The following is a 17,900-nucleotide window of genomic DNA, read 5'->3' as shown; positions in this document are numbered from 1 at the left end:
AGATTAATTGCATATGCATGTGCACCATTCTTCTTATTATTATTTGAGAGAGAGAAAGGGACATGTGCACTCTTGGCTTGGCTCTACGCGTTGATATTTGAGAGTTTTGTCCGGTTAGGTGTGATGCCATTTCGTTGCTCGTGAGTGATAAACAATCCGATCAAACTTTTCTGTTTCAGTTTTGCTTTCCTTTTCTATTTTTGTAAGGAAAAAATCAAAGCCGAGGGAGAGGGGGGGATCCGAGCATTTCCCACCTGAATATATTTCCAAAAGGAGGCAGATCTCAAATGTTTACAAAGAAGGTAAATGGAATCACCCAAAGAGAAAAAAGAGAAATCAAAGGCATCGGGGGGGGGGGGGGTCCGAAGGCGAGCAACGAGCAATCCGGCCGCCTGCTTCAGGATGATAGGCAGTCGACAGATGTGAGCGCCAAGAGTAGCATCATCCCGGCATGCCTTCCAAAGTAGAGGGAGAGAGAGGGTGTGAGGCCTCTAAACCCCAAGACCACCCCATTGTGGTGCTTCTAGAGTTGCCAACAACACAAGATGGTGAAGGCATTGGTAGTGTCGGGGCTGACAGCGGTTGGCACGTACATGAGGTGGAGATTTTGCACTTCGGCGCTTTTTCAAGAACAACAATCCCAACCGAGTTCTAGAACCACGAAGCAGACATGCACCGGAAGATCAGGTGATCGACAGTTTCATGGGGTTCATGGTAGAGGGGGCACACCATGCCTTCCAGGGCGACAATCCTATTTGTTTACTTGTAAGAAAAATCCAGTTTGATCCCCTTTCCCTTCCCGGGCCGCTCGCTCGGGAGGCTCTGGAGGTGCCAAACCTAGCGCCGAGAAGCCCCCGCCTCCATGAGATCCCCTTGCCACCGCCGCCGACGGCAGCGGCGGCGCCTGGCCCACAAAGTCGACGAGTGTGGTCGGCGCGCCCCGACATGCCTTCCTCGTGCGGGGGAGGGCGTCAAGCGGGCAGTGCGAGTGAGTTCTTCCGGTGCGGCGGAGCATAGCGAGGTGCACGTGTGGGGCACAGCGAGGTGCGCAGTGGGGCACAGTGAGGAGCGCAGGCACGACGGAGCGCGGCGGTGCACGACGTGGAGCATAGTGGAGGAGCACAGGCGTGGGGGTGCCGTCCAATTGGAGCCGACATGGGTGACGGCGGAGGCGACGCCGCTCGGACATAGAGAGGCACAACGACTCTCGACCAGGTGTTACCGCGCGAGCAGCGGCCGGACCTCGCTGCAGTGTTTGGACGAGCGGTGGTGGCCTCCTGGTGGCACTGGCGCAGGTGCTAAAGGAGAGGGCTTGGACCGGATCTGGGGCTCTAAGCCGCAACCGCTATGCTTCTGCCAGCCAGGAGTTGGTGGGTTGGGTACTGCATGAGGTCGAGATTTGTTCTGGTGTTGCGGGGTCTTGGTCGTGCCGGAGGTGGAAGGTGAGCTGTGTGACGGAGGTTGTGCGGTGTGTCGGTGTTCCACGACGTTCTGATCACATTGGCGAGGTGCTGCGGCGGTGGCGGAGTAACCCAACATGGACAGTGGCCTCAATACAGTGGGGATGGTTGGAAGTGCGCGACATTACAGATGAAAATCTTTGCCCATCTTCGGCCGGTGCTAGCGGCGACGGCGCCTGTGGGTGTCGTTTCCCTCCTTCAAGGCGTCGCGGAGGTGTGTCGGCATGCCCTCTTGCTTGGGTTGTTGTCTCCGGGCGAAAGCCTAGGCCCCTTTTCGGATCGGCGATGGCGGTGTCTCTGATATGGTGACTGTTGAGAGCCTCGTGTGGGGAGACATGGTTTGGAGGTTTTGTGTTGCGGCTCTTCTATGCTTGCCGCTGGTCCAGGTAGATCTTCATCGGCACAATGTACGCCGTTGCCGGTGAGTCAAAGACGATAACTTGCTTGGGTCTATCTGAATCCCGCCATCCACTCGCCATCTCCTTTTAGGCATTCTAGGGTGGTTGGTGCGTCAGGAAGGGAGGCCCGGTTGTAGTTGTTGCTCTTTGAGGTGACTGGTGTTGGTCGAGACGCGACTTTGTTGTTTTGCTCAGGGCACACTCTCTGCGTTGCGTTGTAATGTCTGTGGTGGTTGATCTTAAACTTAAATTGTATGTAAAGCCATTTGTAGAACCAGACATCAATCTAATGGCAGGGTTGAAGTATACCTGGCCATACCTCGGGCCGGGCCGGGCTTCGGGCCAGGCCTAGCCAAACTTGACGCAAAAAACCCAGGCCCGAGCCCGGTCCGGCCGGCCATCGGGCCTGTTTTCTGGGCTCGAGCCCAGCCCAAACATGTAAAAGCCCGTCGGGCTCCGGGCCAGCCCGGCCCGACCTTCAGAAAAATGCAAAAACGACGGGCCCGGGCCTGGCCCGGCCCGGCTATCAGGCACAAAATCTAGGCCCGAGCCCGGCCCGGGAGCAGCGCCAGGCCGGGCCAGGTCGGGCTTTTTCGGGTCAGGCTGGCCGGGCCGGGCTTCCCATGGCCAGGTATAGGTTCAAGTGACACATCCTCAGTGAGTGAACTTTCCGTATATACGGGTCTTCTGGAGGTCGTTTCAATATAAAGCCATTTTATTTGCTCAAAAAATATAAAGCCAATTTACAGTTAAAATGATTTTAACACGGCGGAGCAGTGACCCCCCTACCCACCGCCAAGATAGAAGTTTGTGCGTTCCAGTCCCGCCACCACCACCGCCACCCCTACCCGCCGCCATAGCTCACCGTGAGCTTCGCCGGTCAGGATTCCGCACTGCGTAAACGCCAAGTAGCCGGCCGTTCGCCGCCGGCCCGCAGATCGATGGAGGCCTCTCGCTGTAGCTCGAGGGACGCGACGCTGCAGCTTCCCGTCGCGCTCTTATCCGTTCCCGCCGTCGCCCCCTCGCCGCGCGCCGACCTCTGCCTGTCCCTCGTCATCGCCCCGGCCCTGGCGGCTCCCTTTCCCCGTCTGGTGCCTCCGCGATCACCAGGACCGTCGAGGCCAACACCTCGGGTCGGGGGTGACGACTGACGGCGAGGAACGTCATGACGTGCCGGACGATTGCCGGTGAGCCCAGCTGCGAGGTGAAAGAGAACCGGGCAGCATTGCCGGAGAAGAGGGAGAAGGAAAGAGCTGTGATGGATTGTCCGCCGCCGCCCACAACCTGTTCGATGTATTGGCTGTGTGTGGATGTGAAAACAACAGCCAAGGAAGGGCATTTCGCTACAAATGTGAAATGTAAAATGAACATTTTGACCCTGACAGAGTAGCATATTCAGGTAAGTGTTGCAAATGGCATGACATATCTGGACAGTTTGTACAAGAGCAATCTTGCACGTGCAATTTCTTTGGAAGTTGGCGATGGTATTTAGAATTACATTGGCATGTATCCAGATTCCCCTTGCCTGGGACTCTTAATCTTACATAGTAATTTCTTATTTCTTATTTAGCATATGTATATACCAATCTAGAACACCAGCTTAAGCTTTGTTGAATCACCTTCTGCTTTGTTGAATCCACGATCGTCTATTGGCTCATGGAAGATGCCCTGATTAGTTTTTTCTGCCAAGTGCTCCTTCCGTTTCTAAATATAAGACTTTTTAGAGACTTCAATAAGGACTACATTCAGATGTATATAGGCATATTTTAGAGTGTAAATTCACTCATTTTGCTTTGTATGTAGTTGGTATTGGAATCTCTAAAAGGGCTTATATTTAGGAACGGAGGGGATATTTTTTAGCACCTTATTTCATTTGTTTGCCTGCAAGATTTATTGGTTTGATGTATTGTCATTGTTCAAAACTCTGTTACCTCAGCACTGATACTTACTCTTGATTGTCCCCTCCTTTTCCAGGATAGCCTCTACCTGTTGGTCCAACTTCTCTGTATTATCCGTATATCTGCATCGCCGGAATCTGATAAAAGGAATCTATTTGCTCTGAGGAATGCAATTCCTCAAGGGAAAGGCTTTCTCCATGACTGGTTTGATCCAAAAACTCCTCCATGCAGCTGGTCAGGTATAACTTGTGCGGGAGACGCGGTTGTGGCCATAGATCTGTCCCATGTGCCACTCTATGTCCCCTTTCCGTCATGCATCGGGACATTCCAGTTGCTTGTTCGGTTAAAGGTCAGTGGATGTCAGTTCAATGGTGAGCTCCCAGAAGTTGTGGGAAATTTGCGGCAGCTCCAGTACCTAGACCTGAGCAATAATCAGCTCGCTGGCCCCCTACCAGTTTCACTATTTGACTTGAAGATGCTTAAAGAACTGGTGCTTGACAAAAACTGCCTTTCCGGACAACTGAGCCCTGCCATTGGTCAGCTTCAGCACCTCACTAAGCTATCCATGTCCATGAATTCCATCTCTGGAAGCCTTCCTCCAGAGCTGGGAACCTTGCAGAACCTGGAGTTTCTGAACCTTAACAGGAACACATTCAGTGGGTCGTTACCGGCAGCTTTCAGTAATCTGACCCGGCTCTCATACCTTGCCGCAAGCAATAACAGCCTCACTGGATCAATATTTCCTGGAATAGGCACATTGGTGAACCTCAGGAGACTTGTTTTGTCGTCAAACGGTTTGACTGGGCCAATTCCTGAGGAGATTGGTCAACTAGAAAACCTGGAAGTTATAAATTTAATGAACAATGGTTTCACTGAAAGCATTCCAGAAGAGATTGGTCACCTGAAGCGGCTAAAAGTGCTTAAACTCTCCAACTGCAAGTTCAATGGTGCCATACCTCGGTCAATCGGTGGTCTTGAAAGCTTGATGACTCTTGATATATCAGGGAACAACTTCACTGCTGAACTCCCAACATCTGTCGGTGAACTGAGCAATCTAATTAAATTGTTAGCAGTTCGTGCAGGGCTCACTGGGGCCATACCGAAAGAACTTGGTAACTGCAAGAAGATTACTGTTATAGACCTGTCCTTCAATCATTTTACTGGCTCTATCCCTGAAGAACTTGCAGAGTTAGAAGCTATTATCAGCTTTAAAGCGGAAGGTAACAGACTGTCGGGTCACATTCCAGATTGGCTTCAAAACTGGGGGAATATTAAGTCCATATCGTTGGTGAACAACATGTTCAGTGGGCCTCTGCCATTGCTGCCTTTGCAGCATTTGGTTGAATTCTCTGCCGGAAAGAACCTGCTCTCAGGCCCTATCCCTGCCGGGGTGTGTCAAGCTATCTCTCTGCGGTCACTCAACTTGTATAGTAACAATCTGACAGGGAGTATCAAGGAGACATTCAAAGGATGCAGGAACCTCACTATACTGAGTTTGCAAGTTAACCAGCTCTGTAGTGAGATACCAGAATACTTGGCTGAGCTACCGCTAGTAAGCCTGGATCTCACCCAGAACAATTTCACGGGGTCTCTGCCTGACAAGTTCTGGGAGTCATCAACTGTTCAGGAACTCTATCTCAGTGACAATAACCTCACCGGCATGATCCCTGAGAGCATTGCCGAACTTTCCCACTTGAAGATTCTGCGGATTGACAATAACTACTTGGAAGGACCAATTCCACGGTCGGTCGGCACTCTAAAGAGTCTGATAACATTGTCTCTGCGTTGCAATATGTTGTCTGGGAACATCCCGGTAGAGCTCTTCAACTGCACAAACCTCGTCACGCTAGACCTGAGCTATAACAGTCTGACCGGACACATCCCAAGGGAGATATCACGCTTGACACTGCTTAATAGTTTGGCTTTGTCTAATAATCAGCTGTCAGGCACTATCCCTTCCGAGATCTGTGTGGGATTCTCGCACGCGTCTCACGTTGATTTGAGATTTTATCAGCACCAACGACTTCTTGACCTGTCATACAACCAATTGACTGGTCAGATCCCAACAACGATCAAGGATTGTGCTGTAGTGGCGGAACTATACCTGCAAGGCAACTTGTTGAATGGAACTATTCCTGCAGAGCTTGGCGAGCTGATGGGTCTTGCAACCATTGACCTGTCTTTCAATGCATTAGTAGGACATATGCTTCCTTGGTCTGCGCCATCTGTACAACTTCAGGGCCTTTCTCTGTCTAATAACCGCCTGAATGGATCCATTCCTGCTGAGATAGGCCACATTCTTCCTGCAATTTATAAGCTGAACTTGTCGGGTAACACGCTTACTGGCAATCTACCCCAGTCTTTGCTCTGCAACCATCACCTAAGCCGTCTGGATGTCAGTAACAACAACCTCTCTGGAGAAATCCTATTCTCCTGTCCCGATGGGGATGAAGGATCCGCGAGTGCCCTGAACACGTTCAATGCAAGCAATAACCATTTCTCAGGGAGCCTCGATGTGTCTATCTCCAACTTCACAGGGCTGACCTCTCTTGATATCCACAGCAATAGCCTCAATGGGAGCCTGCCTTCAGCTGTCTGCAATGTTACCACTTTGAACTATCTTGACTTATCAAGCAACGATTTCAGTGGCACCATCCCATGTGGTATATGTGATATGTTTAACCTTGTGTTTGCCAACTTCTCTGGTAACCACATCGTTGGCACGTACAACTTAGCGGACTGTGCTGCTAATAACATCAATCACAAGGCGGCTCATCCATCTTATCAAGTTTCACTAGCGGCAATCGTCTGTGGCATTACGATCATTATCATTCTATTGGTTCTTCTGGGGGTTTACTTGAGACGGAGACTATTGAAGAGAAGGTCCTCGTGGGCTCTTGTACCTGCGAGCAAGACCATGGTGACCTCCGAGGAAACCTTAAGGAGCAAACTCCTAGGGAAGAAGTCACGGGAACCTCTGAGTATCAACCTCGCGACATTTGAGCACTCACTGATGAGGGTCGCCGCAGATGATATCTTGAAAGCCACTGAGAATTTCAGTAATCTACACATCATAGGCGACGGTGGCTTTGGCACTGTCTACAGGGCAGCACTCTTCGGAGGCCGGCAAGTTGCTGTCAAGAGGCTGCACGGTGGCCACCAGCTCCAGGACAACCGTGAATTCCAAGCTGAGATAGAGACCATTGGGAAGGTGAAACACCCAAACCTTGTTCCCCTCCTTGGCTACTGCGCTTCCGGCGATGAGCGGTTCCTGATCTACGAGTACATGGAGCACGGGTGCCTCGAGGCATGGCTGAGGAAGAACCGGACTGACGCAGCCTACTCGCTGGGATGGCCAGACCGTCTTAAGATATGCCTTGGCTCTGCCAAGGGCCTGGCGTTCCTGCACCACGGCTTCGTGCCCCATATCATCCACCGGGACATGAAATCGAGCAACATCCTGCTGGACTGGGACCTGGAGCCGAGGGTCTCCGACTTCGGCCTCGCGAGGATCATCAGCGCGTGCGAGACCCATGTCAGCACCAACCTCGCCGGCACGCTCGGCTACATCCCCCCGGAGTACGGGCTGTCGATGCGATGCACCGCAAGGGGCGACGTCTACAGCTTCGGCGTCGTCATGCTAGAGCTGCTGACCGGGCAGGAGCCAACGGGGCAGGAGGTGGATGAAGGCGGCGGAAGCCTCGTCGGCTGGGTGCAGTGGATGGTGGCGCGCCGCCGCGAGAAGGAGGTGTTCGATCCCTGCCTCCTGCCGGCTTCGGGCGCGTGCAGGCAGCAGATGGCGCGCGTGCTCGCCATCGCCCGGGGCTGCACCGCTGACGACCCGTGGGCGAGGCCGACCATGCTGGAGGTGGTGAAGGGCCTGAAAGCGACACAGATGATGGAAAGCACGCCTCCGGCGACGACGACACTCTCCAGAGCGGGCCTCCGGTGGTGACAGGCTCTCTCCAGGGAGGACATGTGATCCAATGATAAACCCTTTTTGCGAGAGATAACCTTTCTTCTTTTCATTTCATTTCTGAAAGGCGATAGCCCAATCGTTGTAAGCTTGTATCAGCGGAGTAAGCTTCAGTTATCTGGAGAATGTGACGAGTCGCTGCAGCAACGGTGCTGCTGAAGTGCTGATCAAGCTGCGTACATGTATCCTCAAATAATGCTGTGGCTCTTCTTTTGAGTTTTTAGCTGGTTACAAGATATATATGCACCGTCTCCTTGATCTGGCAGTTTATATGTATGGCGAGCTCGGGATATGCAATGCCTGGGAGCGTTTCCATACGCGGTGTGTTGGTTGCTTCATACTGTATATACTACTAGAACCCGAAAAAAAAAAAGGAAAAAAAAAAGAGGAGTTCAGCTCCAAGACATTATACTGGACGTGCAAATAGGCAATGTTTTCTTTCACTTGTGTCAAATGCGTGGATGTATGTCGTAGGGGTCTAGAGTTGCTGAGATGCTGTTTTCAAGAACAAGTACTAGTACAATGCTGAACCTGAGGGGTATAATTCAGAACTTGTCTTTGTGACTTTGCACTGGCAGGTTGTATTATTCCCTGAGTCTGAAGTCCAGAGCTGCTTCGATCGGCAAGCGAGCAAACATAAATGGAAGCCGTTTGCTTCGAGTGACGCGTCCTTTTGCAAATGTTTCTGTCCACACAATGAACTGAAAGTGGCAGAGGCGAAATTCTGGTTCGAGTCCTTATAGTTATAGTTTTTTAGTAGTGATCTCTGTTCATGGAGATCACGAGGCCACCGATACCCTCTGTGGTACCGTGGTACGGTGGGATAGAAGAGTGGCATGTGGGCTTCTCTCAAAAGAGAAAAACTTTCACACCGCTGGCAAATTCCACCGTCTCTCCTGCTTGAATATCGTTCAATCCATAAACATGTGCGATCCCATCTCCAACTGAGACCACTCGATCGATCTCATCCACTTGAAAGTTCTTGTAAAACTTGGTCATTCTACTTTCTAATAGAGTTGTGAGTTCTGCATATCCGAGTATTATATCATGTTTGGAGCATGGAATCAAGCCATAGACAACGATCGGTCATCCAATCAACCAGATAGCTGTCAAAAGCACTGAAACAAAAAGGTACTCCCTCCGTTCCTAAATATTTGTCTTTCTAGACATTTCAAACAGACTACAATATACGGATGTATGTAGACATATTTTAGAGTGTAGATACACTCATTTTGCTCCGTATGTAGTCACTTGTTGAAATCTCTAGAAAGACAAATATTTAGGAACGGAGGGAGTATATGTATATCTATTGTTACCTATGTTTATATTTGTCAAACGTACAAAAAAATATTCATCATCATCACTTCTTTACATCTCCTATGTATATGCACATTTATGGCATACTGGCAACAACACCAAGCACATAGCTTTTTCCCAGCTTGCAAATTTCCACGGGAGCTCATCTGGCTACACATGCATCAGATGATCCTTTTCCTCCTTAAACCACATCAATGGATCGACGAGCCATACTATATTATGGTTATGATTTCATTGAAGAGCGCGTGCAGTCCCAGCTTCACTCCACTTCTTGCCTCAGCAAGTAGCAAGATTTCTTGTGTGCGTCAACTTCTTTGCATTGCTGAAACCTCTCAGTAAGTAAACCTTATCGGCAGGAATACGTGTAAGATATCAACATTCCCAGCTATCTGTCGGAGGCGATGGCTTCTTCGATCCTCCTAATGACGATGCTGAGACCATGTCCGCTTTCAAGTGCTTTGACGGCAGCTCTATGTGCTTTCTTGTGCCACTTCAGGAGGTTGTAAGACTGCATCACTGACCAGCGAGCTCTATTTGCCATCTGGTGATAAGCAACGAAAGATACTCATGGACTGTTTTTGGTTTATTAAGACGAAGGTAAGAAGAGACACATCAGAAGAAGAATATAGACCTGTGCGACAGAAAGCGGAGGATCGAGCAGAACACACAAACTCCTGAATAAATTCTCGTCATTTTCTCCTCCTTCTGCCTCCCCGTATACAAGTGCTTCTGCGGCGATTCCAGCAAACAGAATCATGCAGTATCTGCAATTACGATCTCGCTTCAGTACAGAAGAGACGATGTCCAACAACTCCAAGTGTCGAAATCGAAACATAACACCTGGTTACATACCTGTCAAATGCTGTACTAGACAGATGACCCTCACCAAGTTCTTTCTCCATTTTTGCGTCCCAGAACTGTGTTCCTGCCTGCAGAGGTGTGACATTACACATCTTGAGATCTCTATGAAAAGCATATCTCAGATCCTTAAGGATTTTTTGACACATTGTGCCACAATCTGCACAAAGAAAAACAAGGAAGTCTAATCCTATATTCTTACTCTTACGAGCACTGGCGGAGCCACCTCCTGGCAACCCTGGGCAGCTGGCTGGGCTCGGCTGGCAAGCCTCCCTTAGAAACATTTTTTTTAGTCGAAACAGTGCTGTGTTTGAGGTTGAAGATGACTAATGTTTGGGCAAAAGTTCACTACCATAGCAATGCACATGAAATTATTCATGATGTAGCACACAGCGAGCAATCTGGTTCTATGTTTAAGCTAGATTATGAGAAGGCCTGATAGAGTAAATAGAGAATTTATTAATTCTATGATGCACCAGAGGGGCTTTGGTGCTAAATGGATGAATTTGATACAATCCTTGCTCTATAAAGGTCAATAGCAACTTCTTTGAAGCTGGTCAACCCTATCTCTCCTTTACTATTTAACCTAGTAACTGAGTGTTCACTAGAATGCTGATGAAATCTGCTAGGCATGGTTTAATATCTGGTTTGAAAAAAAAAATCTGCCATGATCCTTAAGCGGATCCTCTCTTGCTTGGAACAAATATCCATCACAAGTGTGAACTTATGCCTATCAACATCGATGCTGATTAAGGCCAAACTTATGCCCAAACCTTATGTTGCAGATTAGGGGAATTTCCTATGAAGTATCTTGGAGTTCCCTTGCACTATAACAAACTTAGAAAGGAGGACTTGCAATCTGTCATTGATAGTGAGAAATTAGTTCTTATTCAATCCTGGTAAGCAAATATTCCTATTTACATGATGAGTATCATTAAATTCCCTATGAAGTATCTTGAAAATGGGCTATAGCTCTCATAAATTCTCAGATGGCATACTGCTTCTGGATATGAGCCATCATAAATATCATCCAACCCATTGGTATCTGTTGACACAGGAAAAAAAGAATTTGGAGCCCATTGGTATCTGTTGATACAGGAAAACAATAATTTGGTGGTTTAGGGGTACAGATATGAGCATGTGTCTTCTAGACCTTGGGTTAAAAGATACTCCCTCCGTCCCATAATGTAAGACGTTTTTTCACACTACACTAGTGTCAAAAAACGTCTTACATTATGAGACGGAGGGAGTACCATTTAAATGACAACAAACTCTAGAAACAGATAATTGTTTTGCAAGTATAGAACTCAGGACCCAAACTTATTTGCCTGTCCTACCAATGATATCTCTCCCTTTTGGAGGAGGGTGTCTTATGGGCTGCAAAAGCTGGTATGATGGGATATCAGTGGAAGGTTGGAAATGTCAAAAAGGTGAAGTTCTTGGAAGACCATTGGTTTGGCACCTCAAGTCTTGCTATTCAATTCTAGGAGTTGTATGGGCATAATATTTCCCTGACATCTAGGATTGGGTGCAATATAAAAGATACTTTTAGAAGATGTGTAGATCAGAATCGGCTCAACAAACAGTTTGATGTGATTCATATTGCTAATTCGCTTCAGATTAATGAGTATGATGATGCTATTATCTGGAAGTTTGAATCAAAAGGGATGTACTCTGCTAGTTAATTTTACACTATCATCAACTTTAAGGGAGTTATGCCTGTACATGTTCCTGCTGTTTGGAAGCTAAGCTGTCCCACCAAAAATCCACATTTTCCCAGGCTCCTAAATAGAGACAATTTAAATAAAAGACAGAATGTGCCTGATCTACCTTGGCCGGAACCTGCGAGAATGAAAGAAATCCCTCCTCGACTCCATCCAGGCCCTAGACCTCCGGGCCGACTCCACGGGCCTTACCTCGGAGGAGTGGCTACTCCGGTACGATCTTGAGGATCAGCTCATGGTCATATATACGGATGAGGAGGCCTACTGGCGTCTGCGGGGCACACAAAATTGGGTCCTCAAGGGGGACGCCAATACGGCATATTTTCAGGCCATTGCCAATGGCCGGCGGCGCCCGAACACCATCCCCTTGCTTTGGGACGGTGAGACCCTCCTGCGGCGACTGGAGGACATCCGGACCCATGTCGACGGCTTCTATAAGGCCCTATTCTCAGCCTCCCCTCGGGGAGGAGTTGCTCTGGCCCACGACATCTAGCCTGAGCACATGTGCGTTTCCGCGGCAGATAATGCAGCCCTCACGGCTCCGTTCTCGGAGGAGGAGGTCTGGGCTGCCATCAAGGGCATGAACCTGACGTCCACTCCGGGGCCAGATGGCCTCCCTGTGAAGTTCTTCCAGACTTTCTGGAATGTCATTAAGCAAGGGGTCATGGCCCTTCTTGAGGAGTTTTTTGTGGGCTCCATCGACCTAGCCCGCCTTAATTATGGGATTATCACCCTCATCCACAAGGTGCCTGATGCCTTCGACATTCGCCAGTTCCGCCCGATCACGGTGATCAATGTGATCTTCCGAATCCTGGCAAAGGGGTACGCCAATAGGGTGACCCTCTTGCGGACCGCATCACCCACCCCGACCAGTCGGCCTTCATCCAGGGACGCTATATCCTGGATGGAGTCCTAGTCTTCCATGAGGCTCTCCATGAAGTTCGCTCCAAACACCTCAAGGCGGTCTTCCTGAAGCTGGACTTCCACAAGGGTTATGACATGGTCAGCTGGGCCTTCCTTCGGGAAGTTTTCCTCCGGAAGGGTTTCAATGATCGTTGGGTTACCAGGGTCATGCAGATGGTCTCCTCGGGCCGGACCGCCGTTAACATCAACGAGGAGATTGGACCCTACTTCCCCACCTTCTGTGGGGTGCGTTAGGGCGATCCTCTTTCCCCGTTCTTGTTTAACATGGTGGTCGATGCGCTCGCCTCCATCCTCGATAAGGCTAAAGAGGCGGGCCACCTCCGCGGGATAGTCCCGCACCTGGTGGGAGGGAATGGCGTATCCGTCCTACAGTATGCGGATGACACCATCACCATGGTGGAAGGCTCCGAGAACGACATCACGAACCTGAAGTTCCTCCTCCTCTGCTTCCAACAAATGTCAGGGCTCAAGATTAACTTTGACAAGAGCAAGGTTATGGTGTTGGGCTACTCCCCCTCCGAGAGCCAAAGCATCGCTGACCGCCTTAATTGCAAGTTGGGTGCCTTCCCCACGACCTACCTGTGGATACCGCGGGATCAAGACGGGCTTGGGATCATGTCATCCAAACGCATGAACATTGCCCTGCTGACTCGCTGGCTGTGGCAGATTGCGAATGGGGAAGGGGGCCTTTGTCTACGCATGATTCAGAATAAATACCTGCATGGCCAGCCGCTCGCCTTCTGTCAGTGGTCTGGTTGCTCTCAGTTCTGGCAATCTCTAATATAGTTGCTCCCGGTCCTCCGCATCGGGACCTCCATCTCGGTGGGGTCTGGAGCGTCCACCCTCTTCTGGTTCGACCGGTGGGCCGGGGACCGCCCTTTCGCGGCCCGTTTCCCGGATTTGTTCGCCATCGCGGTCGAACCTAGGATCTCTGTCGAGGTGGCCCTTATTGACTTAGGGCGCCTCGTGTTCCGGCGGCCTTTCGGGCCCCCGGACCTCCTCGCCTGGCAGGACCTTCTAGCATGCATCGCCCTACATGAGCCTAACGTGGAGCACGCGAACGACCGCTTCTCATGGCATCTAGAGCCGTCAAGTAGCTTCTCCACTACATCCATGTACCAGGCCATCGCAACGACACCCGGACCTGAGCCTCTCGTGGTGATTTGGTCGATCCGTCTACCGCTGAAAATCCGGATCTTCCTGTGGCAATGGATCAGAGGTCGGGTCCCCTCCGGTGTGGAAGTGCTCAAGCGGAATGGCCCGGGAGATGGGATGTGTCCGCTCTATGGGACAGAAGAAGACTCGAAACACATCTTCTCTTGCGTATCCGCACAATTCCTATGGAGTTGCCTCCGCGAAGCGGTGGGTGGTAGTTGGTGCCACAACAACTTCCCCAACCTCTTCGCCAAACTCCAGGCTTCACCGCCAGCTGTCCGCCACACTAGGTGGCTGACTATTGGGGTCCTTGCCTGGACACTGTGGACGGTCTGAAATAAGCTTGTGATCCAGCGTGTGCCTCTAGGACGTGCTACTGACGTTGTGTTCAAAATGTGTGGTTATTTGCAGCTTTGGTGGCCGCTTAGCCGCCCCCGGGACCGAGATGCCATCACCACCATCATCGCTGATCTTCACGCGATGGCTCTCCGCTTGGCGCCGCCGCTTCCTCCTCCGCCACCAGAGCCGGATTAGATCCTCACATTCTGTGCCGCCACTTGTTTTTCATTTTTGGGCTTGTTGAGTTGTGCCCTCAGCAGAACCTGTTTGTACCTTGTGTTGTGCTACTTCGTGTGCGGGGTGTGGGTGCGTGTGTTTGCTGTGTGACCTTTGTTGGACCTTGTGGCTTCGGAGGTTTGCTTTATATATAAAGCAGGGCAAAAGCCTTTTCCGGTATCATGTGTACTCTGTTCTGAAGCTGAGGCATGCATGCTTGGAAAGTGATTTCTCATTTCACTGGACTTCCAGGCATTGCTAACTTACTTTGAGGCTGGAGCCTGTTTGTGGATAAGTAATACAACCATAAAGTAGCAAATGACGTTATGGGGGTTGTGGAAGCTTCATAATCATATTTGCTTTAATCAGCACATATTTGTCCGGAATGCGGGTGAGTTGGTGGAAAATTGCTGCATTTCTTTCAGTGGCGGCTCCTGTGCTCGGAGGGTGCAAGAGAGCAGATAGACAGAGCGGTTCCATCCTGAGTCTCTGAAGATGGAGTTCCCATGGCCGCAGCATGCTAATTCTGAAGCCTGGGAAGGTACTATGGCCAGTCTTGTGCGCTGGGCCGCTGGCTGGAAGCCACCTCGCTGAAATTCGTGGAGAATGAGATGATGCTTCATGTCGTCCCCAACATCTGAGTGCAATCTGGGGTTCTGGTCGTGTGGATGTCTTTTGTTATCTCCTTGTAACACGGTTAATAGATGTACAAGACGTTCTCTGAACTTTTTATTTACTTCTTTTGTTTTGCTGGGGTAACGCTTCTGTTATTCCCCCGTGGACTGGTGATGTAAAACCTGAACCGATTTGGTTTCGTGGTCAATGGAACTGGGGCGGGGGCCTATTCTTTTAAAACTACCATAGCCACAGTTAGGCTTTGCCCAGGCTCCAAAGGCTGGCTAGCTCAGCCACTTCTTACAAGACATATTTCTTTAGTCTTGGCTACTACATACCAACTTGGTGAGGTTTATTAGCCTTCTAGATCAGCAAATACTTCTAAAACTGCATCTAAATCCAACTTGAAAACAAAATACTTGTGCATACTTTCTTAATAATGTATGCAGGAACATGGGCAGATTGAACTCAGTCACACCACTTGCTAGTGATGGCAGTAGAACATTTGTTACTTGTAACTTGTAAGTAAACTTAACTCAAAATTTTGAGAAGGCGGGATGATGTATTGAAACGACAGAAATTACACTACTTCATCAGATAATAAACATAAAAAAAACAACTAGCACAACATACATATAATAAAAGAAAAAAATAGTAAAGGTGGTACCTGGCCTTGAATGCCCATCCGCAGTGCCACAAAAGGATCCAGGATGACTCCTCGTATGGGGCAGCCCATTAGATAAGCTAGACACAGGTTCATGAAAGTAAGATGTGTTAGGGTAAAAACTAGTCTCAGAAGTCAGATGCTATACAAATAGCCATTGTTCCAAATATTGGCCACTTAATCGCTACTCGGTGGGTCACCGAATAGCCGATTAACTGGTTTATCGGCCAATTAACTGGCCAATTCGCCTATATTATCCCTTATCGTCACCTGACCGATATGGTACCAGTTACCGATATCCTGAACAATGCAAATAGCAGACTGCAAAACTAACAAATAAAAGCTACCATCCCAAAGTTGGATCGATACAGGACTTGAGACCATAAAACAGTGTGAGACATTGAAGGAAAGAAATACCAGTAAGAAGATGTCCGGCTTCATGTACAAGGACTCTGCGCTTGTATGGAGGCCAGAAACATGAGATTTGTGCAGCACAAGTACCACCAAGAAAAAGTGCATCTCCGGTTGCTAACGCCAATATCGCAGCCAAGTTAGGCCGTACATCCACTCCTTGGGTTAGTAGAAAAGATGCACCGCCAAAAAAAGTAGCCAGAACATAACGAGAATTTCCTGAGAGACCCCACTTCTTTGGTGCAAGCTTTGCAGCTGAGAAAAGTAAAACATGAAGAAGATAAGGGCTACATAAGAAGGTGAAGTCCTAAATTGGTGCATTATCCTATTTCACATATCCACTGGTAAGACAAGGAGTGTTGCAGTATGAGTTTGAAAAAGAATGCCACTTCAATGTTTGAATAAGGAAGAACACAGATGAAAGAAAGGGAATATTGCCTCAATTTTCACCTTCCAGGCCTGTCATCTCCTTTAAAATTGTCGGCGTAACTTCTCTCGGTCCCTCCAGAACTGCAGCAAAAAGGGTATAAAATATCTCTTGACCTAAATGAAAACTATCAGTGCATTGCTGTAAATACAGAGCAAGCCAAGTGCAAAATTTCAGGGCGTTCCTTGACTGAATCAGTATAGTGAAACACTTTCAGATCAGTTCACAGCTTCGCATTCTACATAGCTTATACAAGCTAGAATGCTGGATTTTACCATGAACCCCGCAGACCTCATCGAACATTGCTAACAGCTAACAAACCGAATTCTACACCAAGTACAAATTTGAAGGCAGTTTGGCAACTGGGATACTAATTTTGGATAAAATGGCCCTCAAACCCATTCAATTATCACGCAAAAAATGGGACAATTAACGAGAGATCGGCGTTTACCTATGTTCTTGCACTTGCCGAAGTTGGCGAGGACCCCGCGGTCGGAGAGGAACTGGTACGCCCGGCCGACGAGCCGCATGTCATCTGCGTCGATGCAGGTGTCCAGCACCTCCCAGTCCCGCCCCGGCGACAGGGGGAGAGCCACCTGCGTAGCCGCATTCCTGGCCGCTTCCGGATAAGACGCGGGCTCCACGGACTGCAGGAAGCGGAGCGCGCGGGAGAGGTCCTTGCTCTCGACGGCGTCCTCGAACTCGCTCCACTCCCTGAGGGAGCCCGCGCGGAGGCGGGTCCCGGGGCGCGGCGGGCGGGACGGGAAGGGGAGGAAGCGCTTAGAGGAGGGGGGAGCCGGCTGGGAGGCGGAGAGGGCCGCGGTGGAGGTGAGCGGCGAGGAGCAAGAGGTGGACGCCATTGGTGCGGTCACGGAGGTGGGTTGCTCTGCTTCGCTGTGACCGTCGTGGCGTCGCCCGCTGCCGGTCGTCAGGCCTGTCCGGTATGACTGAATTTTTTTAGTGGTAAGACAAAATTGTATTCATCAAACTCCACATAAAATGGGATACAAGTTAGGTCATGAGGTTGGCCAAATCAAACATGATCCCATGATCCAGTCTAAAAGCATACCGAATACTTCGCTAACTTATGTGCTTCATAATTCACAACACGACATTCGAAAGAAAAGTTAAAAGTGAAAAAAGCTACTTGGGATTTAATTTCGTCGATAATAGCTTCATAGCTTTCCTTCAACCCTTAAGGCTACCGCATTCACCGCTAGTTGTGAGTCAGATGATATAGCGACATTTTGTAGATGCAGATCCGCTGCTAACGCAAGTGCCTCCCGATATGCGATCACCTCAAACGTGGTCGGATCATGTGAAACGTCAATCACCAATCCCGAGCTTCCCTAATAATTCCCTCTGTTGTCTCTGCATACTGCTACAGCCGAGCCTCTTTTTACTAGTTGGACTCCCACGATGACATGGATCTTACTGAACTCCGGGGGTGGAGCTCTTGGTCTTGATGGTGGTACACTGGGTGGAACAAGCGCTGCTCGAATTAGAGTCCACCCTCCT

At 49.5% G+C, this 17,900-nt stretch overlaps 2 protein-coding genes across 2 annotated transcripts; one reads left to right on the top strand and one right to left on the bottom strand.

The window, feature by feature from the left end:
• The first annotated feature begins 3,023 nt into the window (after positions 1–3,023).
• LOC125516783 (leucine-rich repeat receptor protein kinase MSP1-like) lies at positions 3,024–7,945 on the top strand. Its single transcript, XM_048682098.1, has 2 exons — positions 3,024–3,113; positions 3,833–7,945. Exons 1-2 carry the CDS (start codon positions 3,024–3,026, stop codon positions 7,709–7,711), a joined length of 3,969 nt encoding a protein of 1,322 aa, XP_048538055.1. The 3' UTR covers positions 7,712–7,945.
• A 1,084-nt stretch (positions 7,946–9,029) lies between these two features.
• LOC125513517 lies at positions 9,030–17,339 on the bottom strand. The gene is made up of 7 exons (XM_048678649.1): positions 16,834–17,339; positions 16,406–16,465; positions 15,962–16,210; positions 15,548–15,624; positions 9,902–9,978; positions 9,681–9,813; positions 9,030–9,590 (listed from the first exon to the last, which is right to left on the bottom strand). The coding sequence occupies exons 1-7, from the start codon at positions 17,240–17,242 to the stop codon at positions 9,435–9,437; spliced, it is 1,161 nt and encodes a 386-aa protein (XP_048534606.1). The 5' UTR covers positions 17,243–17,339; the 3' UTR covers positions 9,030–9,434.
• Positions 17,340–17,900: the final 561 nt, after the last annotated feature.

The sequence above is a fragment of the Triticum urartu genome, chromosome 6 (assembly GCF_003073215.2).
Source record: "Triticum urartu cultivar G1812 chromosome 6, Tu2.1, whole genome shotgun sequence".
Lineage (NCBI taxonomy): Eukaryota > Viridiplantae > Streptophyta > Magnoliopsida > Poales > Poaceae > Triticum > Triticum urartu.
Note: the sequence above shows the minus strand (reverse complement) of the source record. Positions and strands in the feature narration are given on the sequence as shown.